The sequence below is a fragment of the Acanthopagrus latus genome, chromosome 20, assembly GCF_904848185.1.
Source record: "Acanthopagrus latus isolate v.2019 chromosome 20, fAcaLat1.1, whole genome shotgun sequence".
Classification (NCBI taxonomy): Eukaryota; Metazoa; Chordata; class Actinopteri; order Spariformes; family Sparidae; genus Acanthopagrus; species Acanthopagrus latus.
This window is the reverse complement of record NC_051058.1, coordinates 7,970,646-7,998,264: the sequence shown is the minus strand read 5'-3', so window position 1 is coordinate 7,998,264 and position 27,619 is coordinate 7,970,646. Positions and strand designations below refer to the sequence as shown.

Sequence of the window (27,619 nt, the reverse complement as noted above, 5' to 3'; positions counted from 1 at the left end):
TAGGCATAGAAAAGTAAAAAAAAAATCTTCCAATTAAAATTTCTTCCCCAACTCTACATAGTGCACCTTTAAAGAAAAGGTAGATCCGGTGTAAGTCAAACACTGTATACTGAAAAAATCATGGCCACTTGACAACTGGAGCCTGAAAGTAATTTTTTACAAGAGCTGCGGCCCACATGCATTAATGATGGCTCTTGCTCCTGAGCCCTGAGGATATGTCATAATGCAGTGCCAGCCATCTCTCCTCCACCCAAACACATTTTGTCAACACATCTGCTGAAGATTTGGAGCGCTGACGAGGGCTGGCATTCCACGTAGGGCACCGAGGATGGATGATGCCGCAACACTCAAAGAACGTGGATACGTCGGGCCAGCTGCTGCACGCCGTCAAGGGGGCTTGATTTTTTTAAAAAAACGTTTCCAGGTTTGTTCAGGTTCTTGACAAAGGGCATGCTGCTGAGACGGGCAAATGTTTGGACAGCTGTTCTTATTGTTGCCAGGCTGTCCCAACAGCAGGGACTGAGCACACATACAATACTGCTACAGTACAGCTAATGGGGCTGAAAGAGGCCACTGAGGAGGACTGTTTCTCCAGTATGTATTTCCTATTAGTCCCTTCACTTCATCCCTCCTGTGAAGCTCACAACTTCATTTTTAGGGACAGGTGGAAGATATTTTCGCGTCAGTGATCAATAAACAAACTTGTGCAGAGCGCAGACATCAGGAATTCTCCCTTTATGAGTTTTAGAACGTTCTTAAATCAGCTCATTTTTGACACGTACATTAACACAGGGAAAACCTAAACTTTGTCTGTGTCAAATATTTATATTCAGTTTCTTGCTGAGGGTTGTACAATAAGATTGATACCACTGTTGTAGCTGTGTGTGTGGTAAAAATGAGGCTATCACTAGCAACCTAGCTATGTTAGCTTAACACATAGAGTGGAAGCACATGAAAGGTGCTGGCATGACTCTGTGCTGTAGTTACAGCCAACAAATTACATCCTGTTTCTTTAATTCACAAAGTACAGGTAGGTGTTTTTGGAACCCTTGGACAGAGCCAGGCTGTTTCACCCTGTTTCCACTTTTTGTGTCGAGCTAGGTTAGCCAGCAGCTGGCAACAGCTGCATATTAAAAGTAGGTCTACGAAAATGAGAGCCTTGTCATTTTTCTTTTTTTAGCTAACTCTCAGCAAAAAGAACAAGTGAGCATATCTCGCAAACTCTTGAGCTACAAGGTAAAATCCACAGTTGTTCACAGTTAGAAAATTAAAATGAATGTGTGGACAAAATCATTTCTGTGGGCAGGAACAGTTTTTACAATTTAGCCTATATGCCTATTCAGGTTCTTGCTGAGATTTAGCTAAGATTTATACAATTCTGATCTCTGTACTTGACAAATGAGCTATTGCCTGAAGCTCGCTCATAACACTTAACACAAAGACAATAAACAAGGGGAAGGAGCTAACCCAGCTATTTGTTGTGATTTAAGGCTAATAAATTAACAAATGACTTCTAATTAGTTAAATCACAAAGTGCAGGTAGGTGATTTTATTACCTTTGGACGGAGCCAGGCTCGCTGTTTCACTTTGTCTCCCTTTTTGCATCAAGCTAGTTTAGCCATCTGGCAATAATGGCATGTTTATGGTACAAACATGAGAGTGGTTTCAAACTTCTTAGTTACTCTCAGAAAGAAAATGCAGAAGCACAGACCATCTCCGCTAAAATGTCAAGCAACAAGGTTTGTTCAAGAGTTAGGGAATAAAACCACAAATGTCCAGACATAGCTCCAGTTTTAAAGGGAACCATTTTGACATTGTGGCTAACCAAGCTCAACACAAAAACTAACAACAGGGTGAAACAACATAACAAAAACCCACATGCTTTTTGTGAATTAACCAAATGAGATACAATTTGTTCATTCCTGAGTTTAAAATAGACGCGCGGAGACAGGGAGCTCCTTGTTTCTATTCAGTGTGTTAAGCTACATTAGCTCGCTGCTGGCAATAGCTGCATACTTTAAGTACAAGCATGAGAGTGGCCAATGTTCTTATCTTAATGGTTCATCATATTCCCCAATTATCAAAAACTGTTTCTTTAAGTTGCCCACAGTGGACATTTTGGCTGCTTGATTTCTGTATTTGTGTAAACCTGGATTTGACGTGGAAGTTTGAAGTGGAAATCTGAAAAATGGTATGGCAAGTGCCCATAAAGAAAACCGAAACAAGCTGCAGGTAACAAACAAATTGTCAACTGTTAACCAGAGTGACCACATCTAAGGTCACACTAGAATATAAATGTGAATTGGTTTCTCTTACTAGTTTTTACGCCATGTAAAAACATGATTTTATTACCATGGATGTCAATGACCTCAACTTTCCCCCCTAGTGTTACAGTAAATTGTAACTTTATTTTGTGCTTCCCTTCTATTCACCACTAGGTGTCAGTATTTCCAACCTTTTCCTCCATCTCTCCTCTCATACAGCTGCTACAAACATGCCATTGATAAAAGGATGTTTACAGTTTACAGTTTCCCACAATTCTGAGCGGTGGGTGTGTGTTTGTGCATGCGTGTGTGTTGACATCAGAGGGCTCATTTTACACAGAGCCCTGCATTTTATTTATTTATTTATTTATTTATTTATTTATTTCAAAATTGCTGCTTGAGTAGCCTGGATATTTCCCATCCTCACCCTAATCCCCCTTCATCAGTGCAGGCAGGGGATTTATTGTTGGGCTGGAGACTATTCTCAAATATAATAAGCTAAGGGGGGTGGGGGGGATTTGAAGAATTACATAATTTCAGTGTAACTATTGTACTGTATTCAATTTTCATTCATTGTTCATTGTCTAGTGATTTCTTTTTTGTTCTGTTTATTGTGCGATATTTGGCACTTCCAAATTATGTTAAATAATTAAGCGGGTCCTTGGTATGAGCCTGATGGCCTCTTGGCCTCTGTCTGATTTGATCTAGCTTTGTGTGTATCCAAATAGAATAAAGAATAAAGAGTGTTCTTACAAATACCACCTTTGTGTAAGTGAGCACACATGACTGCATTCTTCTTCCTTGCTATCTCTCCAGACTGCCATCTAAAATAACAAATGACCAATTATCCATTATTGTATGCTCATTACTTTCAGAAATGTATAGCTGTAGGGTAATTAGCCTTTAATGTGGCCGTCTGCATGAAGCTGGGTGTTTTTTTCTTACACTCATCACTCTCCTTCTCTCAGACCCCACATCTTCACTCTGTCGTGTCCTTGAGCAAAGCAGCAGCCTGCAGTTGAAAACCCATGCTCGCTGTGTTATTACACAACAAAAGGCGAAAATGGGGATGTAGTACCGCCGCAGTCCGCACTGATGTGTGCAGATAAGTTGCGGCACTGATGGGATACACACGCTCTCACACACACACACACACACTGAGAGGGGAGATGTGCTTTATGAGGAGAAGTGCGCAGAGGAGACACGACGCTTCTGAATATATTCACCCATGACTGTCGGCTGTCCCCTAATTTAACTCCGAGCGATGTAATTGGCGATGGTGGATTTGTTTACCATATTTGGCAAGATAGTGACACAGCGCGCCTGGGAATTGGACGAGAGCGGCCGTCATTCACAAAAGTCTGCCTTCTGGAACTTTACAAACAAAGCGCGTGCTCACGGGAGTTGTAGTCCAAAACAAACCCGTTGTGGGATCACTCGAGTGGGAATTCACCTCCTCCGCGGCGCCTCCAACGCCACGTGTGTGTTGTAATTTAAAACGCACGCACTGCGATGGAACACTTTCGTCCAACGTATGTTGAAGTGTAAAAACGGACACGCACCAGTCGGTAAAGAAACACGCCGAGCCGAGACCCTCCGCTCGAAGCATACAAATCCCACCGGCGACGCTCTCACCCGATTGGCCGCCGCCGCCTGTCAATCACGCCGCGATCCTTCTACTACCGCTCCTACAGTAAATATTTGTGTTTGCTCAACCGGCTGTAATGGTGGACGACTGAGGCAGAGGAGCGGAATACAAGAGTGAAGCAAGAGAAGGAAAAACGGTCGAAAGTCTGTCTCAGAGCCAGTCGCCGCGAGTAGGACACGGGGCTTCGTCGAAAATGGATGAACTCAAACATCAAGTCATGATTAACCAGTTCGTCCTGACGGCGGGTTGTGCGGCAGACCAGGCGAAGCAGCTTTTGCAGGCGGCACATTGGCAGTTCGAGGTAAAAAAAATAATAATAATAATGATAATAATGATACTTATAAAAGAAGAAGAAGTAACAGAAACATAAAAACGATCAAGGCTTTGACGTTAGCTACAGTTGGCGGAGTAACGTTAGCCACACGGCTAATGTTTATGTCCGACCGACCGTTAGGTTAGCCCCGGCGCGAGCTCGCCTGTCCACCTCTCGACACTTTTTGAGCAACACAAAACAAAGCGTTGGTGTTCGCTGTGTGTCCCTTTAGGTGGCCAGGAGTCGGCCCGTTCTCAAAGAATAACTTTCACTTCATTCAAAGTAGATATACCTATGTATTTGTGTGAGCTTTAGCAGGAGTAAATCTGCAAGGAGTGCACAGTAAAGCAGTGGGGCAGAGCGTCCAGCTAGCATATCCAATTAGACTTTACTCCAGATTAAATACTATAATCCGACACATGACAGCAGTGTACAGGCGAGGCCAGCGAGTGCGATTACGCAATAAAGATGACCGCCGTGTTGTATCGACTAGCCTACTAAAGAGTACTTTCATTGTTTAGTCTGCGGTCAAGCCAATATAGATCCAGCTTGTAAATTTTTTTTGCCTTCGCCCCGCAAGCTCGTTGTATTGTTGGCTTTAAAATCAGCACGGAAACAAGCGATGATCGGACAAAATGCTCCCCCCCCTCCCAGCTATTTTTAGTGCCCTTTCTTCTCCTTCTCTCACCAAATCTCATTCATTTTCTCTGTGTTTTTTAGACTGCCCTCAGTGCCTTTTTTCAAGAAACAAATATTCCATATGGCCATCATCATCAAATGGTGAGTGCGAGGGGGGAGGAGGTGATGGTGGTGGTGATCATAACACACTGTTTATTATTCTGTTTATATAATTTTAACAAGCCTGATTTTGTGCTAATATATCTTTAAGGCTGATGTGTTGCTTGGGGTGGGATGGGGAACAAGGGGAGGAGGGGGGGCCCCAAACAGCCCTTATAGGCCAAGAGGGATGATGTTGTACTAACAATAACAAAGCACATGTCGGCCATGTTGTGAGCTTCCAGAAATAAACACACAGGCAGGCATGCAGCCGCAGCAGCCACACTGACAGAGAAATAAGGAAAGCAAGAAAGAGGGAGAGGGTAATGTGTGGGAGAAAAAGGGATCTAAATGCAGATAAAAGAAATTCCTCTTTTTTTTTTTTGTTGTGTTGGCTGAGGTGCATAACTACAGGAAGGTAAGACAGGAAAAAAGTCTCTTTCCAGGAAGAGGACAGCTGCCTCTCTCAAATAGACACCCGTGCAGTTGCCTCTCAGTAATTTGACTGTTTTGGGTTGCTGGTGCCGCCCGACACGACACACATTTTCTGGGGGCAGTCAAATTGGAGCAGAGTAAACTGGAAGGCGTTAGGGCTGGAGGAGACTCTGCATACACACACACTCACACACACAGGCGTTGAACATTATGAAACACTAGCAGTATTTGGGCTTTTAGCAGCAGCAGCAGCCCACTTTGGCAGCACACTAGTCTTTGTTTGCAGCTGCATGCATGGCAGCATCTAGCAACAGCTACCCTCTGGAAGACGCGGAAGTGGGGGCATTTTGGACGACATTATTTTTTTTTTAAGCTGCCATCAAGCTGTTTGAAGAAAGGGAACAAGATTGGGATTTTTATTGTACTGTGTGTGTGTTTATAGCCTCAGTGTAGTTGGCAATCAAAACGATTCACGGCAAGCTGAATCATGTTTATCACAGCTTTATTGTAAGAAAGAAAGGCACACCTCCTTTATCATCAGAGCAGTAAATAAGAGCATCTCCATCCTCTATTTAGCTCATGAAATGTCTCACTTTAATTTCGAGAGTAAACAATCTGCCAAGAGCTGTGCTGTTCTGTCTGCCAAACAGGCATGAGCTTGATTGCCGCAGACACCGGCTAATGAAAGTCGGGATGCAGAGCATCTACGTGTGTTTGTGATGTTACTGTTGCAGAAATGTTCTTGCATAATCACAAGTTCACGTTCCCTTTTGTTGCATACACCAGAATGTGTGCAGGTCTCTCGTGCTTTACATGCACACGGCTGCATTTGGTGCATGCACAGAGTTTTTGTGTGTGTGTGTGTGTGTGTGTGTGTGTGTGTGTCACAAATGTACTACAGTAGGGCAGTGTGTCCAACCTTCCTGCAGCTTATCAGGCCACAGTGTTCACCGGTATACAGATCTAATCCACTTAGCTCTCGCTCTCACTCTTAACTCTCTGTCCCTCAATCTAAACATGAACGACATTAAGTTACATTTTCTGTCGCACATGCTGTTGCTATAATGTTTTGCCTAACAACACAAGCTCAACTCATCCTTGAGATCGCTATTTTGGCTAGAAGCCTCACCCCCAGCCCTGCTGGCCCCAACAGATAGCCTGTAGACATGCAGTTCTTGGCAGTGCAGCGGGTTAGGACGTCATGTAGGTCAGTTGGTTTATGGATACTGCTTTATTCTATTGTTTTTGAGGTACTGAAACAATGCATGAGGCTGAACGTGATGTGCCAAATCACTTTCCCATCTAAATATGGCATCATGGGAGAGAAACCATGTTGGATACAAGAGCGCGGTTGTTTAAGAAACACATTTGTATCTCTAAACAAAGCTTGTCTGCAGAGGATTTGCAGGCCTAGTCAAGTCTGATTTTGTTCACATGTGCTTTGCTAATTCATAATTTGTGCATTGTATGTCAGAGGTTTATACCCTGTATCAAATATTAAATGGTGAGGTGAGTTAACCCACTCATCAGTACAGTCTTGTGTAATGCTGTGAGGATTTAGCTAAAGCTCCTGTCATTATGATTTTCTTTTACTAGCAATCCCAGAGCCAGGGGAGTGCCGGTGCTTTGACTACTATCTGTGCACAGGCACACATTTAAGTCTGTGATTGTTGTTGTTGTGTGTGTATGTTAAGTCTCTTTCAGTGAGAGCGATGAACAGTTTGTCCACTTGTCCTAAATTAGGCATACAAAGGTTACATCTATGTCCCACGATGGACACCCAGGCCCTTAGCTCAGTCCCCTCCCAGCCATCTCCTCCACATGCCCTGCTTTTACAAACAGTGCCACCGCAACACATTCCTACAAGATGCGACGCTCACGCCAGCCCAAAATGGACCCTTTCACAGCGGAGGGGTGCCGGTATAACTAGAAACATAGCAGCCCGTCTCTCTGTAGTTTATACACTCTCACTCCGTCCCTCCTTTGCTTGCTCTCTCTCTGTCTGTCTGTTTCCAGATGCAGAAGGATCTAGAATTCACTTAGCCATTTATGTTTCCTGTCAGAGAATTTTATAATCATTCCCTGTCCTCATCATCTTCTTCTTTTACCATCATTCTCAAAGCGGCTTCCTCTCACAGAACAGAGCGACGCACCGGCATGTTTGCTCATACTTGGAATACATGAGGTGGAAGTTGTATTTATGTTGCTTCTGGCTGTTTTGATGCTGATCCCTCTCATCAAATATCATGCACATATTTTTGCACTCTTGCCTTCTTTGTTTTCAGACATTTTTTAGGAATGTCCAAACCTCATTTTAAGGCATTTTTGAACAATTTGCCTTGATAAAGTCTGAGCTATTTTTGCTACTTTTGTCACCTCACTGCTGAGTAATAAGACAGGAAATCATTGGTCATTTGTAAGCAAAGCTGCCTTAAATGGATTTCCTTGGAAAGTATTTTTGGACAGTGTAGTAACTGTCTGTCTTTGAGTTGCTCACTGTGCCACTCCATGAATTTGAAAGGAAAAATGCTGACATGTTGACACCGATGTCGGTGTTTCCATGATGAATCTCCCTCCATGTGGGGCTCGTACACAGACAGCCAAGTGAATGAATGAATCCTCATGTGACCATGAAGGAGGAAGTAGCCCAGCTTGGATGATTTTCTAATGCTGTCTGGGAACATGTGACACCCCCCCCCCCAATCATGTGACTAAGCAGGGAAAAGAACTAACCTAAGCCACAAAGGCTGCTTCACATGTGTGTAATTTGTGCCAGAGTCATGGTTGTTAAAAAATTTAGTGAGGTGGTCCTCGTGCAGCAGCCCTGTGGAAGAGTGGAGTAAGGGCTGTGATGCTGAAAAGTATGTTGTTTTTAGTAGGTCAGGCTAATAAAAATATTTTCCTCGTGAATCCTATCTGCAGTCCCACAGTTTATCCACCTCCTGTTCTCACTTGGATTTGCCTTTGTATTTTGATGTAAAAAAAAAATGAAAGTAAAACACTTTTAGTTCTCGGTTTAGCTCCTGGTTCTTTTTCCTTTCTGCAGATCTGACTTTCTTGTTTCCTCATTAATTAGACGAGCATATAAACTAAATATATGCGTTAAGCACAACCAGGCATGGTCTACATTGCTGCAACCAGCAATCATGACCAAACAGCTCCACGGTTTCAGTCATCACCTTTTTTTTTGTATTGGGCTATGACTGTTGTTCTCCACTAACATCACGCACAAGAAAAATGAAAGAAAGGATTTTATGGAGGTCAACGTTCAACGTCAACTGATGAGGCGCAGTGATGTAGCAGAACGGTATTGGGTACTGCAGGGTAGTGATAAAAGTGGGCGTGAGGTTGTTTAAAGGCTGTTTCCTGGCAATATAAATACACAGTAGGAGAAAGGAGGAGGGTTGGAGTGTGTGAGTGTGTGTGTGTGTGTGTGTGCGCGCGCTGCTTGAGTGGGTGTTTTTGGTAACTACAAACATTTGGTTTTGGTGTCCGGGTGTGGCTTTTGAGATAGGTTTTTAGAACCTGAACTTTCTCATCCATGTAAGATCTCAACCCAGTGAGATTTGAAGTGTGTGGTGTGCCCATGCAGAAGAGCAGAGGTATAATTACTCTCATAAATCACGATGTGACAACATGGACGACTGTCTGCTGCTATTTCTCTCTCTGTCTCGGCCTCTGTGCGTTTATCATCACTGCAGGAGATGGAGGAAGGCTAACTGAAGTATATAAACGGTACTAGGATTGTTTCTTAAAGGGGCACTATGCAGTTTTGGAGATTAAGTTCAGACACAGAATTTTGATATCAACAATATTAATAAGGCAAAAAATAAGATCCCCAGAACACTATTGGAAGCTAGAGAGGTGGCAGGCTGTGCCGAATATAAACAAAGCAAAACAGTATGAAATTGTGTTGTCTGTTATGGTCAAGTTGTTTATTCAGTCATGAAAACGAAGAGTTTGTTTATTACAGCTTGTTTGGTCAGTTTTGGAAAAGATAAATATTTCTGTGTTATTACCTCATTAATATTGTAAAGATATTATATAGTGCCCCTTTTACAACTAATTGTTAAATTGTTGCAGCTCCACTGCAGCTACTACTTAGGGACACTTATTAAGTGCAGAATGAGCTGAAGTCTAGTTTGTTTTCTGTCGTTGGTGGTATCTTCAAATATGATTTTGTGTGCGTGTGTACAGTGCACTGTAATCTACAGGGTTTTTGTATACAGTGATGTATCTCAGATTTCAAAGTTAATCATGTCTAGATGGGTTAATGTTATTAATGGGTGTGCATGTATCTGTGCCTGGATATGTGAGCGTGTGTCCGTGTGGTTGTCTGTATCCGTATGCCGTACAGTCATGCCAAGCAGTTAGCCACATCTGAGGTGGATTGGCCTGCGCTTTGCATGTTCCAGCGTGTTGCCCTGCATGTTTCCAGGAGCACGACTTCCCAGAACCCTAACCACACACAAAGGCGCGTGCGCAAAAACACACACACACACACACACACACCCCGACACACACTCAGAGGCGCACACAGGAACTTTGGCTCAAGGGACTCTGGGAATGGGAATCCATGTGGGATGGCTGCGAGGACCAGATGTGTTTATGAGCAGTTGAGTTAGATTGGGTTTCACGCTGATTCTAGGAGTCACTGAGTACACACAAACACACACACATAAGCACGAACAGGGGTAAGGCCTATGGCTGAGGAAACACAAGCAGCACATGGGACCCATGCCTTTTGCATAAAGGAGTGTTGTCACATTGTGTTTCCTAGGCCTCTGTTATTTCAGGTTAGCTGCAGCCAGTCTCAGGTCAGCGGACGTCTTCACAGTGGCCCTCTGCCACCTTGTCCTACTATTCCAGCGCTTTCACCTTCCTAAGCCTTGTCCTTCCCTTTCCTGCTTTCCTGGTTCACATTCATGACCCTTGACATATCACTGAGACCATGTTTGAACCTCCTCTCTCTTAGCTTCACAATTTTTTAATTTATTTCTAGCACGCAGCCAGTTTGATTTTGAGCTTTAAACTCTGCATGGGCTTCTGTGTGCTCCTCTATAAGATCAATAACTCAGTTTGTGTATTGGGAAGGCAACTCTGATAAGTTTTGATTTGAGTTTTTATCCAAATAAAAGTGTTCCGTGGTTCAGAGTGAAACTTGAAGCTAACACTGATAAGAGAGCCTGATAAATGGGTTCCATGTGAGGTGAAATAAAAAAAAAAAAAACAGTTGAACTTGATCTACAGTGTAGATTGAGAAAGATATCTTCGGTGTTTGCATCATAATCATGTTTTATTTTCCCTCACGATGACCTTTGGCCTAGTGGTTTCTGTTGCCAGACTGTTACCAGTCGACAGGCCAAACTCCTTTTTCTAGATCCATGTGAGCCACTGAACATGTATTGTTAGCCTGTTAGCCATTGTTGTGACCAGCGCGGTGTGTGCTGTTGCACCACCCAGTCTCAACCCCCTTATCTTTTGTCAGTTGCTGTTTTCTTTCTGTTTCTGTTCTTTTTCTGTCATCGCTCTTGTCTTTTTTTTGTTTTTCTTCCTTATTCTCCTCCCTGCATTATACAGTGTCACAACAGTGCACATGAAAACAGAGCCTGGCTAATGATCAACCGAGGCCCTCGTGAGCACAAATCCAACTATGCTCCTCTGTATGTGTGTATAATATTAACTCAGACATACACAGTCTCAGGGCTCAGCTGCTAGAAGCTGGGTGAGGTCGAAGGAGTGAGGGATCAAGGGTGAAGAGGGGAGGGGAGGACACTTAAATTGTCCAAGCAGCACCTGTTTATTCCTTTATTTAGTTTGTGTAGGAAACGTAGTGTGTGACGGGATAATAAAAACACAGAGACAGAGTCGCTTGTCTGGTTTTGGTGTGTGTGTGTGTGTGTGTTTACACGAGTTATGTGACGGCAGCTCGTACAGGATGTGTAGAAACAGATAGATGAAGGTGCTGGTGTTTAGTTTTATACTCTCAGTTAGGTATTAGGTATCTCTAAAATATGTCGAAGAATTTGTAAGAGTTCTGTCTTTTCAATATTAATCAGGCAATTAACATAATTTTTCCAAAACTGAATAAACACTCTGTTCTCAGAGGAAACACTCTTTGAAGCTAGAAAGGTGGCAGGGTCCACCACATACAAAGCAAAACAGTTTGAACTTGTGCTGTCATTCAAGGTCAGTTTGTTTATTTAGTCGTCACAATGAATAGAGTTAGCTTATTTAGTTTGTTTAGATTGAAATTTCTTTGGCTAAACTACACAGTTCACCTTTAAACGAGCAGCTTTTTGTTTTGGTTTGTTTTAGTTTTGTATTATCATGTAAAATCTTTTCTTGAAACATCCAGATATTTAATTTACAAGTCATACACACGCACACACAATTAATCCGTTTTCAGGATGTCTTAGTATTATTATTATTATTATTATTATTATATTGTTATTATTGTCATGAGTATCCTTGTTATGGTTAGCGTAGTTGCCATACTTGTTAGTGGGTCATATTTGTACTGGATCCAGCTGCTGAACTCGAGATCCAAAAGCAATAAAAAGCTCTGCTAGCTTACATGCACAACATAAAAGCTCTCCTGTTTAAACATTTAACGGGCAGACTCATGCACAGCTAATGCAGCAATGCCTTCTCTTGGCTATCGTTCATTCTGTCCCCTCACTATCAGCTGGTGTCACGTTTTCTTTCTCTGTTTTATCCTTTTTTACTCCTTTGCTCTCTTAACTGATTAGTCTTGTCTGTCCATGTAGCCCTCATTTCCACAGTTTCACAGCATCTGCAATATCCGACCATAGCCACATCAGTATGTCTTTTGTAAAATCCATAAATGGAAAAGTTTATTTTATGGCGTCATTGTTTGTGGTTTATCGCTGCTTTCACTGCCAGGTTACAAGTAGGCTCTGGATGTCACATTGACCCACATGGTGCTTGTTTATTGGACAGAGTTTTGGTAAACCGTCATCTGTTGAGGTCACATATTTGGGAAGCATGTTGTCAAAACATCCAATTCCAGTTCCCGTAACCTTAACAAAACATGACGGACTTCTCTGAGCTCTCTGGCAGTGATTTGATATATACTGAAGAGGCATTTCATTTCATCTGGGTGCCAAGTTTGATTTTATCTTGCTAATCATGGCTTGGTCAACATTCATCTTCTTCTTTTTGGTCCCATGTGGGTTCATGCAAGTTGTTCAGAACATACTGTATTGCAGCACCAGAGACCTGCATAGTCAGTGTTGCCAGGGATTGACTGGCATTGTTCCCACATACCAAACAAAAGGAATGAATGTTTCCGAATGCATATAAACTGCTTTAAACATGCGCGACATGAACGCACCCAGGACTAGTCCAGACGTGATGCTGCTGGAGTCTAAGCATCCTCCCACACATCCAGCTCTTAACACCAGTTGCAACACTAGATGCAGCCAACAGTTTGTCATCTCTTGTCCATATCTGGCTACTCCTTTCAACCTTAATTGATGTAAAGACTTCATGTTCCTTTTTTTAGTGTTGTACAGCTTTACACCCCTTAAATACCTATTTAATAGTCCTTAACTGTGCACTGTATTGCAGTTTCAGTGGAACAGATGGATTGAGTGGCTTCTTGACTTTGTCCAGAGTTATAATGACACCATCATCATTGAGTAAAATGTTCCCGTCAGTTGAGCATTATAACGTGGCCTGTCATTGTAGCCAAGGAGAAGAATGCTATATGTACACAATGTGGATGGGAGGGGATGCTAGGGAAGGGAAAAAAACACTTGCCTCATCGTAAGCATAGGAGTCTGTATGAAGTTGTAAGAATATGTCTGAGCCAGAAAAAGTCTCAAAATGTGGCCATATCCATTTGGTGAGTAAATGTCATCAGGTTATGCATCACACTAGCAGGCAGATGTTTGTGCTGAAGTAGAGATGAATTAAACACTATGCTTGGAGTTATTCATTTTCACAGAATGCTTCTGTCCTCTGCTTACTGTGTTAGAGTTTCACTCACACATGGACAGGGACTTGATGTTGTATTCACATGCATTTCGTAAACTCAGAAACCTATGCTTGAATTGGCACAAAACATTGTCTTTTTATTTTTCTTTATTGAAATACACAGCCCCACATCTGTTATTACCTTCTTGTTCTTTCACCACAACATTTTGAATAATTATATGCCAAAATAATTACACCCCATACACTTCTACATAGGTAGAATTAAGAAATAAGGTAAGTAATATTTTTTAAGTAAAATAAGAAATTCTTATTTATTTTTATCAGCAAATTCACACATTTCTTGTCCTTGTAATTCTGATAAGCTTCAAGTTGTTTCTCTGCAGCATTATGTAATAGTTAAATGTCTTAAGATGTGACAGATCTGACATCAATTAATTGATTAAATGTTATTTTGTTATTACCATCATTCCAGACCCCTGACCATGAAGAAAACATCAGATGCAGACCTTTTGGGCAATACATTCTGAGATACTAAACAACAAACAGAATAATAATAATACATTTTATTTGAGCAAGGTTGAAATGATGGTAGCTAGCAGCAGAAAGTCTGAAAACACGTAGAAATGGAAATAGACTATATTTCACTGTGTGTAACTAAACATTTTAGGCTGAGTGTACCACCATACCTCGCCCGAGGCTTCAACAATTGACCAAATAAAGATGCTGAAGTGTTGATGCCCGGTGGCTCCGTGCTCCCACCTCGTTTTGTTTTTGCAGTTGTGCACCATGTGTTATTTTGCAAGACTTGGTGAAGCAACATTTTCTGACCAATTCCTGTCAACGTGTTGTTTTGAATAATACCCCAAATCCAGAATTTCAATTTGATTGCTTCCATATCTTATGAAGTTTAGAAATTGGCTAAAAAGTAGTTTGTTTATAGAGTGAGACAAGTGTCACTTAACATTTAGAAATCAGTAAATCAAATGTCCAAGCACTTAATGTTTAATATACACCATGTAGAACAGAAACTTAAATGTTATATTACAGTCAGAAACTTAATTTCCAATAACACTGTGGTCCTGTGGATGTCAGGCCGCATGCTTTGCTGTGATTATCACGTCTCACAGATCTCTCGGCACAGTTTGCTGTTCGCGCTGACGAAGAGTGTGTGAACTGTACGCAACAAGCCGCAAACTGGAGGGAGAGGGAGACAAGGAGTGGGAAGTGAGAGAAAGATAAAGAAGGGAGAGAAAACAGACGCATCATAGGTTCACATTTACGTTCACAGCTGACGAAATCATAGAGAGGGAGAAGTTGTGTTAGTACTGTTTTTCAAAAATGTGGACATTGTGAGATTAGATTAATGCATTTAAGAAACAAGCATAATACAGTAAAAATGTTTACGTGCTTCTGTGTATTTCCTTTTGCCAACATTAGCTGTGCCTTGGCAACTATGACTTTCTCAGTATAACCTGAATTTGACTTTTGGTCTATTATAACACAAGTTAATGAAAACAAGCTGATGACATTATCAGAAAAAATCTGGCTTTTAATTCTTGTGACAGCTGCACGGAAAACATCCAGAGAGCCTGAAATGAGATGAATGTGAGTGTATGGTTGCTGCACCGAGGTAAACGTCACACAGGGGAGGTCAGCTGGGGTCGCGAGATGTAACTGGACCCTCTGCACAAGTATGCAAGAGCACAGAAAGATCCTCTTTTCAGCCTGGCACGTGCACACAAACGCACACACACACGATATGTCTGAGGAATGTGTGTGTTTGTCCACAAACACTCGCAGATGTACACAAACAGAGGAGTGCTGAAGGTTTTTGGATGAAGCCAGGCATGTTTAGAGTGGTCGCTGCCTGTCAGCCATGCGTTCCTCATGCCGGGCTCAGCAAACACACTTGAGGACAGGCTGGGCCAGCGCGACCACAGAGCCGCTCCTGCCTCAGCCATGGCCCCGTCAACAAGATCTCTGCTGCTTCCTCATAACCAGCTGTCCCCATGGCAACCCCTCTCTGTTGGCTCTGTTTTGAACACAAACTGGCTCTGGCTGTCTGTCTGTTATTCCCCACGTCTCTCCATCTGTATCATGAATACACGTCTAGACCTCACTGCTGTAACACACTTTTTGCAGTCCCACACGCATGCACAGAGCCCATCATCCCCACCTTGATACAGCAACAGCTTTTAACATCCGCTTGTGTGTCTCAACAGTTTTGACCAAAGAGGAACAGCACGACAGTAAATGTCTGCGCTGTTCCTGTTGCGAGTCTGACTTGATCTTTAATGTTTCATCACGCTGGTCGTTAACCAGCTAACAAAGCCAACAGACAGCCGTTTGTTCGGGTGAACTGAGCTGACTCTTCTAGAATTACATCCCACGGTGTTTTTAGAGACGAGACAGACAATTAACTGTCGCAGTAACCTCGATTTGGAAAAAAAGGTTTACCTCACCAGACCTCCTCATGTGCTGTCTTAACATCACTGAACTCAAATGCATCCATTCCTGCCCAGTTGCTGTATATTTATCTAATACTGTATCTGCATACAGATTTTTCCTGATGGTGCATGAAGGAGTCACATATGGTTGCTGTTTGTGCATTTTTACATATGGCCCCTCCCAACTGAGAGGGCTGCTCAAAAATATCTTGTTGTCAATAAAACATTTCCGGACCTTCAGACCAAAACAGCATTGCAGGATTCTCCTAAACAACTAAAGTAGATGGGGAATTGTTTTAAAACGTAAATAAACAATGTAGCTAATTAAAATAAAAAGGCTCCATACAACTTGTCTGTAGCCATCCAAGTCTTTAGTAGCCCCAAGATCCAAAAATGATGTTAAGACACTCCAGAAACTTGGATTATGCCGGACAATCTGTAGAGAGTGTTTTTTTAATGATGTAAAACAAGTCCTCATCTACTTGAGTTATTTAGGAGGATGCTGTTTTGCTATGAAGCTCCAGAAGTGTTTTGTGGACATGGGGGTGAGTAGATAATGGCTGAAATTTCCTTTTTTGGTGACCTTTTCCCTCTCCCTCATCTTCAGTCCGTCCCCAAGTAACCGGCTACTTTAAATGTTTCATGTGTGAACGGCCAACTCCGTCATCATGCATTCTGTTTTTATTACAAAGTGTTACATGGTGAAGAAAACATTTATAGAGTGCATAGAACAAAGTGGGAAGATACCAGCTCTTAAATGGGCACATAAACATCTTTGCTTGTTAGATAAATTAAACAACATAATTCCGAGGAACATATTTGTGTCATCCTTCATGTACACAGTTTTGGTTCAGTGCATTTGTCATTAGACCACAGCTAACACTAATTCTTCGCAGATGAACAACAGATCTTTTTATTATTAAACCCACAGTTATAGATCATTGTGCACACGCTTTTTAATCAAAATCTAGAAATTTGTTGATCCCAAATGAACTGATTTCCTTTCAGCCTGTTTTTCTCAAATAAATAGGGCTGCAACTAATGATAATGTATTGATTATTTTCTTGACTAATTGATTTACTTGTTAAATGTGAAAAAAAACAGTCAATGAATGTTTCCCAAAGCCCATGATAACGTCCTGAAATAACTTGTTCGTCCATAATCAAAAGATATTCGGTTTACTGTCATTTATTGAACAAGCAACCATAAAATACTGACATTTGAGCAGCTGGAATCTTTATTTCTTGCAAAAAGAAATCCTCAAACCCATTAATCAATTAAAATCGGTAGCAATTAAATTGATAATCTCTGCAACTCTACAACGAACCCCATCCAGAGCTGAGCTGCACATATCTCCAGTGTGCCTCACGTGCCTCTGGTCCATATCTCTTTTACGATGTATGCACGATGCAACTACATACTGTCTGCTATTTTTGTCTGTTTGTGTGTGTGTGTGTGTGTATCTGTGTACACACAGGTAGTGACTCCCTTAAATGAAATATTAACTCTCTTGCTGCGGCCCACGTGCTTCGTCTGTTGGTCAGGAGCCAATTGGATTTGACTCTCGGTCTGCAGCGAGAGTTAATCTGCGACTAGGCTGCTTAATGCACACAAGGGGAAATCACACAGTAACCTGCTTCCTCTGTGTGCTGCACCAGAGCAGCACGTTAATCTCAGTGTAGGACACCATGCAGAGTTTATGCCTCCGCAGGTCACGTGATGCATTTCCCATATATGTGGCTCATTTGTCTGGCTGATGATGTTTCTTTGGATCATCAGTGATTACTCACTGACTGGTGTGGGCTGTGTTGAAGCTTCTATCAGTGTCCGATAAGCGGTCAGATCCACTCTCAGACAGCCTGGCAGAGAAAAGACAGCTGCTGTGTCTTTGGACCAGATCCTCTTCCCCGTGGGTCGATACTGTCTGCGTCCAAGGTCCCCTGCAAAGACAGACACACATGCCGACACTTAGAGGTGTGTGGTGTTATTTTATGAGTGGAGGAGTGTGAGGTGGGCAGTTGTGAGACGCTGGCGTGGTTTTGTCATCAGCCCCCCCCCCATCTCTCACGTTTTTGGTTAAATATGAAGCAAAAATAAGTCACATTTTTAGTCTCCTGGCTGACTGCAGGTGTGTAGGAGTGTATAGATGAGTAAGTCTGATGCGAAGGCCTCATTTGCCGTCTTTAAAGGTCACGTGTCAGCATTTTCTGTCTCATTTTCCGAGGAGGCAGGAGGCTATTGTTTCCTGCGCGAACACAAGTCACATGGACCCTCGGCTGATCACGAGGTCGGACAAATCCAACCAGCAGCCTCCCTCGCCAAGAACAGGAAGGATCACAGAGGTTACTTCAGCATTCCAGGGTGTCTCTTTACCACAGGAAACAGCCAGAGACATGAGCCAGCGTTTCCTGTCAGAGCACACACACTCACCTTTCAAAACAGTGTGCGACTCGGAGAAAAGTTTACCTCGGCCCCGGCTCGGGACTGTACATACGCGGGGCTATAACCTGCAGGCCACAGCACTTTTAGCGGGCAATGCGATCCGATTACACCCCAAGGGAGGAGAGGTGTTCCTGTCACCTTTGTTGTTTTTCTGAAGGCTGCTTGTGCGCTAAAGGCAGCGTGTCACACACTGAGCATTCTGGGTGATGGATCCAGATAGCGCGGGTCAGCCTGAGTTCTGCCTGTCAGTGAGGGGAATGTTGTTTTCCAGCTGTTCTCCACTCTTTTCAGCATGCGAACATACTTTGTCCAGTATCCATGTGTGACTGCAGCTGTTGTTCCTCAACGTTGAATCATGGAGCCAGTGACTCCCATTTCCAGAAAACTCACCCCCCTTAAAACAGAAAGAGACGTTTGACCTGAATCTGTAGACAGCGTTGTCTGGACACCTGTGGCACTATTTATCCATCTAGATTGTATGGGGTGAGTTGTGGAGTTTCAGATATATCTGCCTTCTCTTGATCTCTTGATATATCTGCCTTCTCTTCTCTTCTCTGTGCCATCTCAAATTAGATGGCACAGAACTTCTGGTGCCCAGGGTGTCAAAAAGCCAAAGCAATGTCTCTTTCTAGAAGTCGTGACCTGGTTACGCAAGATAATCCACAAAATGTAATTAGGAGGATACTTTCTCAAACTACCAACACAATTGCATTAATTACATTAAATAATCATCAGCAATGTGTCAATAAATTCAGGAAATTAGATTCCTGTACTGTAATGCAGCCTTAAAAACAGGGAAAAGACAACACTGTCATATCAGGATATAATGATATAATAACCATTACGATATATATTGCCCAGCCCTAGTAAGAACTGTTTTCTGTCTTCTGAACAACACCCCCTAACTGTATCACAGAGGGAAATGAGCATCTAGGCTCACGATCATTCTCCATGGTGGAGCTGTAATGTTAGCTAGCTTAGTTAGCTGAGTAGACACACTTCCTTCTGTACAGTGGTGTAGGAAGAAAATCTTTCAACGGCTCACAACAAGGACTATAGGTTATCTTGAGTAACCAAGTAAGAGACATTGTTGATGACTTTTACAAAACAAATGTTCTGGCACTAGCCATCTAGCTGCATTATATTCAAGAGAAGACAGTAACCTCTAGGCTGATATCTCCAGAACTCTGTGACTCACAACACCACAATCTAGATGGATAAATAACACTACAGGTACAAGGTTAAATATGCATTTTAGAATTTTGGGTGAACTGACCCTTTAAGAATATATGAATCACAGTATATGAATCTGATTTATGATTCTGTCATGTGTTGATCACAGTCCTAATCCTGGGAGTTGCCAAGCAGTTTTCTTCCATTGTTTAGATCCAGGTGATCCAGGGTTATTTTGTCATGTAGGCGCCTGCCCTGTTAGCCTCCCAGCCCGGGATCTTATTTTTAGAGGACAAGCCTCCTGGCTAAACATCGCTCCACCTCTGCTTCCCTGTGGAGTACAGCAGGTACTTGTTGTTTTCCTGGTTACAAATGGACAGGGACAAAGAGGAGGAAGCGGACCAGCGATGAGGATGAAGGCTTACTATTTCTGAGCAGCTGAACATGTCGTTCACATGGCATGTTAGCTGCAAGGTGGTAGGTTCATTATTGTTTTGGGCACACGTTTGTATTGTGTGCGTGTGTGTGTGTGTGTGTGTGTGTGTGTGTGTGTGTGTGTGTGTGTGTTCCTGGCAGCAGAACAATAACGGTGCTGCCACAAAGGAGGGTCAGAGCAGGTTAGAGCACAGGGGGATATAGTGAAGCCAAAAGGACTTGTTGTGTGAGTTTGCTTGTATGTGCAACCACCTTTCTGTAGTCTGGAAGTCCTGGACGTTATATTGCTGTTGAAACAGGAAGTGGATGCAAACAGAGGACTGTAATGTCATCATCGGGACCCTCTGGGGAAGCATAGAGTGCCTGGGATTCCCCTAACTTTCCCTTCAGTTATACACAGCAGTTTGCCTTCTTTAGACCGATGTCTGCTTTTAAACACGGCTGAGAACTTCCTTTGAGATCTGACCTGTAACGTACATGGCTGCAGTAACTCTGTTTGTTGGTGTAGACCTATTTTTCTTGGAGATAATAGGACAGCATAACATGGTTTTTCCATTACAGCAATATTGGAGTTTATCATTGTGTAAAGGGAAGAACCACAGATTCCAGTTTGTCCACTGATAAAGGTCTCAGTAATGCAGAGATGCAGCTTCAGAATAATCCCCCAAGTAGACTGTAACCCACAGAGGAAAGCAGTAAGTTCCCAACATATTCGGTGTCAGAACTCAGAAAATTGCTGATTATTTTTCCTGTGTAAATTAATTGTTTCTTATACTCAAATGCCAAAAAAATGAGAAGTAATAATAAAGAAATGGTGAAAGCAACATATTCCCAGAGCCATGGTGACATTTTCACATTGTTCTATCTGATCAACCTCAATTTACCATCAGAGGAGACCAAAAAACTAGCCAGTATTTACATTTGAGAAAAGCTGGACACCGTTAACTTGGTGTTTGTGCTTGAAAAATGACTCAACTTATCATCAAAATGGATTTGTTTTGATTTATCAGCTTATCTTGTCAGCTCTACTGCAGAAATCAGACGTTGCTAACTGAACTAGATGACTTGACATGTTAGTGGCTAAACTAGGGCTACAACAAACACGTCTTCCATTATCAATTAATCTGCTGATTTTTGATTATCTGTAAGTATATGAAATGTCAAAGATGTGTGGAAAAATGTTCATCACAATTTCCCAGAGCCAAATTTGACACCTTCATATTGTTTCTTGAGTCCCACCAACAGTCCAAAACCCACAGACTCTTCATTTACTACCACAGATGGCAAAGAAAAAAATAGGTGCATTAATCAAACTATCGTCAATAGATCTATAATGGTTCCAGTATGAGTAGAGGTGTTGTGTACGTGCATTCATTGTTCTCTGTCCCTCCTCATTCTCAGATGTGCACCCCAGCCAACACACCAGCGACGCCCCCCAACTTCCCGGATGCATTGACCATGTTCTCCCGGCTGAAGGCGTCCGAGAGCTTCAACAGCGGCAGCGGTGGCAGTCCCATGGCGGCCTCCATGGCCACCTCACCCCCGCCCCCCCAGGTCGGCGGCTGGGGGGTCTCACCAAACGTACCTAATGTGCCGCAACCTCCACAGGGACTCTGGACTCAGGGGCAACCCCCCATGCAGCCCTGCCCCGCCTGGCCCACAGGCGTGAACCCCCACGCGGGCGCTGAGCAGAAGGCTAGCGTAGCGATGGAGGCCGAGAGATGAAGGGCAGCACAGGACTGAAAAATATCTCCCTTCCACTTCAGGAAAGGGAGGGAAAATGGGCGGAGGGAGGGGGTGAATAATGACCGGGAGGGAGGGAGGAGATAAAAGGTAGAAATTCGGGTTTTGGTCTTTTTTTTTCCAAAAAAGGATGAAAGGATGTGGAACGAGACGGAAAAACTACGCAAACCAAGAAAAACCCAACGTGGACATTTTAAGAAGAGGAGAAAAACCAATGCAAATGTCAATACAAAAATACACAAAAAAAAACTAAAAAGATACGCACACACATAGTAATAAGAGAGCAACTGAAAATCTTTGTTAGTTTTTCCTAAGTAAATGCATAGATAAGAGAAATATTAATGAACTTACAAAAAACAAAATGGAAATTAAAAAAAAACAACTGTCACGCCCAAGGATTCTCTGTGACGTTCAAGGACATTTAAGGCAGCAAACTTAATTTTCAGTTCTTCGTTTAGTACTTTTTTTTTTTCCTCCATTGTTTGAACCGGTGTTTTTTGCCGCCGGCATTTCTGCAACTTGTCTGTGCTGCATGAGGAGAGAGGGACTTTTGCAATGCAGTGTTTGAGATTGACTCAAAGAGAAAAAAAAAATTCAACACGCACTTGAGTGTGAGTGTGTACGCATGTGAGCGGGTGGTCGGTTTGTAATCAAAAAAATGTATACACACACACACATATATATTCACACATACATACATACATACATACATACACACACACACACACACACACACACACACACACACACACACATTAGAGTTTAGAGGCAACACCTCCATACTGTCATCCCCATCCTCAAAGGTGGGACTTTTCTTACCTCACCTGGTGGTCACCTGACTTCTTTCAGCCAATCAGGGATTCTTCTTAAACCAACCGTTGCCACCGCCGCCGCCGCAGGACATGTTTTTAAAGGTTTTTTCTCAAAGGCAGCAGCCGACTCTGGTTTATGCTAACCAATCCTTGCTGCAATGGCTCTTTCCTGACAGTTTTCAAACCTGGACTCACGACTACAACTGTCCACTTTTTTCTGGAGATTTGGGTTATTACAAGAAAAAAAAAAAAGAGAAAATCATGGTTTAATATAATATCGTTTATAAATGCTAATTGTTCTGTTGTTTTGTTTTTTTTTTTTTTGTTGAGTGGTTAAGGGAGGTGGCTTTGAAAATGGGTGGGACTTCAGGTTGATTTGGTTTTTTTGGAAGGAGTGAATCAAACCGCAGCTAAAATGGCTACAGATTATAAAAGAAAAAAGAAGAAAAACACGACTACTCCATCTTTGTAAACAGGATTGCCACTTTGCATGATGTGTTCATAACGTGTAACATCTTTTGTAGCAAACATACATGAGGTCGAGACATGTTTATGGGACGGGGTGTGTGGAGCTGAAGATGAGGGTGGGGTGGTGGGTCTCAATCCCAAAGCTAATAGAAATGCAATAGATGAGAGTTTCTCATGAAATGTCTTGTTAGATAAGAGAAACAAAGAAGAAAATGGGTGTGGGGCAGCTTCGGGAAGCCCACCACAGGCTATTTGGGGACACTACAGACTACTTCCAGATATACAGTATATATAAACCCTCAGAAACTGTACTTCTGAGGGGTTTTTACAACATTTAGGTCTCTAGATTTTCGACCGGTCCCTGGTCCATTGATACTGCTGAGGGACAGTTCAGGGATGACCCTGATATATGGCAATATTTTAAATGCAGGGTCTGTCCCTTTTTTAATTTCTCCTGTTTGGATTATTTTTCCATTGGATAACAAAGGAGAGAGTAAGAAGAGATATTTTGAATAGCTGAAGGTCTTTTTAAAAAAAAAAAAGATAATTGGGGAAATCATGGATATAATAATGAATAAATAAGCAACTTTCTTTTTATTATTTAGACTAAACTAATGTTTGAGTTCATCCTTTTTTCCATGCTTCATACTTTTATTTGGTTAAATCAGAGCGTCTCTGGGTGGGCCTGTTCCTAAATGGTTTCTCATGTATGTTTCCCCACTTGTATGGCTGTATGAGACCATTCCCACAATATTTGTGGACTACCTGATAATTAACTTATCATTTTTTGTGAACCTAAATAAATATTGTATGTCAACCTAATCAGCACTGCAGTGTGTGAGTATTGGCTGTAAAGCTGAATATGAGGCTTATCATAGAAAGTGTCCTTTGGTCTCCTGAGGAAGACCAGAGACTGTAGAAGAAGACATCAGTGTGGTCTCCATGACGTCACTCGTTGGTTTCTGATGAGCCCTTGTTAAGCTCGGTTTGGTGGTTCCCGATCCCCGCGGAACAGCGCTGGGCTTTGAATCAAGTATGTCATTACGGCCAGACCCTGTAATTGCAACATCCAGTGATGCACACTGGGCCAAAGAAACTTCCCCCATAAGATTACATTATGAAAGAAGCGACTGTAAAACGTTGAATTAAAGTATCTGAGCGTCACCGCCCCACAAATCACAATTTGAGCTGTCTGACCTGATAACATGGAAAGTAACACGATTCTGTTATTTTATTTCCCCCCATTCATGTTAGTGTTGAGTTGAAATGAACGCTAGCCTCTCTGCTGGTGAAAGTCTCTTGTGTGCACACTCAGTGGGCAGCACAATCCAGAAGCTATGTGAAGGACAGGTTAATTTAGGCAAAACTATTTTCCTTCTTGCGGCACTTAGCTTTAATAGGAATTAACAGACTCTGCCTTCAGAGCTGTATCCAGCTTTACCCTTATTGGAAACATGATAGAGATGCATTGCTGACAACTAGCAAGATGGCTAGTTGTCATCTTGCTAGTTGTCAGCAACTAGCGAGATAGCTAGCTAGAAAGTTAGGTGTCGCTTAAAGCAGCCACACCATTAATTATGCGCAAGTGTTAATATCAGTTACATAAAAATGTGTCCCCCGTACAGTTGGCGTGAATAAAAAAAAAAAAAAAAATTGCTTAAATTACCATTTTTTTTTCAGTTCCAGGCTATAAACAGGTTGAAATTTCTGTTGTAACAACAGGCATTTTAACATTGGAGCCGTAAAGGTGCAGCATAGTTTAGAGCATTCAAAAATTGACCGAAATTCTGGAAGAATGTCATTTATGTATTATGTTGTGGAGATATCCACTGAAGTCAATGCTAACCAGCTAGCTCTGTGTCTGAAAACGTTGATCCAAAGCTGCTGCGCAAGTGGTGTGAACGCCCTGGTTGTGTGTCTCGCTCTTTTGCTAACTGAGCCAACAGTAACTAACGTCTCGGATGTATGAACAGAATACAGTTAGCAGTTACTCCGGTGATAGGCTGCCCCTCGTTGTTGATAATATATACTTGCTTTTGGAGACAGCCTTAAGTGGCCATTTTTAGAAGCTGCGTTTTTGTAGCACTTCTGCGTTGGTTTCATTTTTCAGTCCAAGTTTCTCAGTTTGCCGCCTGATCGAGACATAAAGTTATGTGTGAGGAGTGAGCGAACTAGAGACACCAGAGCCAGAGCAGTGTGGTAAATAATGACAGTGGGATACTATGGATGCACTGTAATCTCCCGCCTAGTTACCTCTCAGCCAGGCAGATTTAACACAGCCACCCAGCCAGACTACAAAGTCACAAACCTCTCTCGATCTCTCTCTCTTTTTGTGTCTGAGAACTTAGAAATCCTTGTGATGTTCCGGAGCGACGAGGGCCACGGATGAAAGCCCCGAACGGAGGAGAAAAAGCTTTTGAAAGAGGGAGTTCAGCTCCGCGGCCACTTGCTATCTTTTTCGCCTCCCCGAATCCACGGCTCCGTAGATGTAAACACAAACACCAGCTGTCCACACGCACGCCCCCGCCATACATAAACACCCACACCGCACATGCCAGTGGTGTGGTTGGTGGCGGTGGTGGCGGTGCTAAAGGAGGGGGTCAAAGAGTTCTCCGTGTCCTCAGCCAACCTCCTCGCTGCTTCCTCCCCTGCAGGAAATAAAAGAGATTGCCTCTGCTGATTGTGTGTGCCCCTCTGCCAATTCTTGAGCTGCTGCGAGTGTTTCAGCGAGGTCGGGTGAATGCTGACGACTTGGCATCAGGAGCAGCGAGCGCATACGAGAATGTGGCAACAGGAATAGCTATAAACATACAAGGGCCTGTCCAGCAGCAGCACAGCAGGACAAGAGAAGTGCCACACGTAGGCGGTGAACGGGGTCCGAGGCCCTGGGTTTCTTGACTTACCCCCCCCCCCCCCCCAATTTTCATTCATTCCAACCTCACAGCAAAGATTTCCCATGAAACACGTCTTTGTACTAATATTGTGGTTATTGTAATTGCTAAGTACCCAGTTCTTCTGTTTACACGAAACAAACTGCTGACATAAACAAAAAAACACACAAATCACATCATGTTCCCGACCTCGCCGTTCTGCCGGGAGGAGCTGCCACTCGAAACCACGCATTTAGAAGCTCTTTAATTCATCAGGCTGCACGACAGGACCCGCTTGGTGTTACTAGAGGATGAGAAAATGCAGGATTTATCGCTGCCATGTGCAAATTGCTGCAGAGCGACGCTGCTCCGTTCAGTTTATCCGTCCTGCACACAAATAGGCAGGATGCTGTTTTTCTGGGTCACTGGACGGTGTGGACACAACATGGCCTCGCAGATGGCACACCACCGCTACACCTGTCTCGCTTCATGTGTAAACACGACCGCTGCAGCCAGCGACCGTAGGCCACTTGGTGTCAACCGCCGGTAAATTTGTTTGACCTGAAGGGTATTTTCACTTGGGATTTCTAGCCTCTTGCGATCGCCGCAATTTATTTTCATTTTGGACCGCAAAAGTCGGTTACATCCTTTTTGAAACAGCAGCACAAACGGCATTAAATGACGCAAGTGTTTTTTTTTTTATGTCACCTAAAGGTGTAATGTGTAACAGGAATTATCTGCAAACAAGCAACAGACCATGACCAACCATTTTTCTTTTGACATCATGCTCAGGGTGGGAATCTCGAATGTCGTACTGTTGTGTTCCAGGAAGCTAGTCCAACAAATGTGGGAAATCTGACATGTCATTATCATTTCAAAAAATACAATTCTGAAGCAACGTAAGGCCATTTATCAAGGCAAAATGTCTTTGATAAATCCCCGTAGCTTCCATTAGACAACTAACATTAGCATTTAGCTACTTCCTAGCTGACATTATTGTTTGTTGGTGTTACACAATACAACAGGAAAGGCGTCATTAATTCTAAAATGTCAACACACACCAAGCCTGGAAGTGAAAAAAACACACTGGATGTAGTCAAGATGTAATGTTAGCTAGAAAGTGTTTGAACGCTAACATGAGCTAACTGGTCATTAAACACCTTGTTACCTTAAAATATGGCCCGATATCCCTCCAGTGTTTCACCATCCATCATCTTCTCATCACTGGTCAAGCAGCAAGTGGTGACATTATCATTTTCCTGACATCCCTACAGAGCGCAACAGCATGGTATTATCCCTGGATTTGAGATTGCCACCCTGAGTCATCTTTTTTTTTTTTTTTTTACATTTTAAAACGAGTCTCCATCCACTTCAGCTGTTCAGGAGAACAATGAAACAGTCTTCTGCTGTGAAGCTCTAGAAATGTTTTGTGGACTGCGAAACTTCACCGGACACTCCATCCGTCAGGGTGAGTAGATAATGACCAAATTTTCATTTTTGGGGTGAACTCACCCTTTACTAAGCGCTAGATTATCGATTACAAATACCCTTACATTTTAAGGCACTGATTAGAGCACAAAGAAAGCTTGGGGATTGAATGCTCGAAAGAGGCTTGTGTGGCTCATGGGCTTGATGAGGTTTTCAAATGTGTATTCATTACAGAAGTATATTTGGACAGGAATCCCTAGTGTTATTGTTTCAGCTTTTTAGAAAAGCAGATGAAAGAGGTGGAGAAAACACAAAGTTTAACTGGGGCTATAGGGAAGAGAAGCCAGTTTGAATTGGATGGTCCTTTTTGAACCTCATTTTCACTGAATAAAAAAACAACAA

General features: G+C 42.6%; 1 protein-coding gene across 1 annotated transcript; it reads left to right on the top strand.

The window, feature by feature from the left end:
- The first annotated feature begins 3,822 nt into the window (after nucleotides 1-3,822).
- ubald1a (UBA-like domain containing 1a) lies at nucleotides 3,823-23,744 on the top strand. The gene is made up of 3 exons (XM_037080343.1): nucleotides 3,823-4,213; nucleotides 4,946-5,005; nucleotides 21,298-23,744. Exons 1-3 carry the CDS (start codon nucleotides 4,106-4,108, stop codon nucleotides 21,619-21,621), a joined length of 492 nt encoding a protein of 163 aa, XP_036936238.1. The 5' UTR covers nucleotides 3,823-4,105; the 3' UTR covers nucleotides 21,622-23,744.
- The last annotated feature ends 3,875 nt before the right edge of the window (nucleotides 23,745-27,619 follow it).

Coding starts and splice junctions, on each gene's coding strand:
- ubald1a (XM_037080343.1), top strand. CDS start 4,106: ATGGATGAACTCAAACATCAAGTCATGATTAACCAGTTCGTCCTGACG. Junction 4,214..4,945: donor CGGCACATTGGCAGTTCGAG/GTAAAAAAAATA, acceptor TGTGTTTTTTAG/ACTGCCCTCAGTGCCTTTTT. Junction 5,006..21,297: donor ATGGCCATCATCATCAAATG/GTGAGTGCGAGG, acceptor CCTCATTCTCAG/ATGTGCACCCCAGCCAACAC.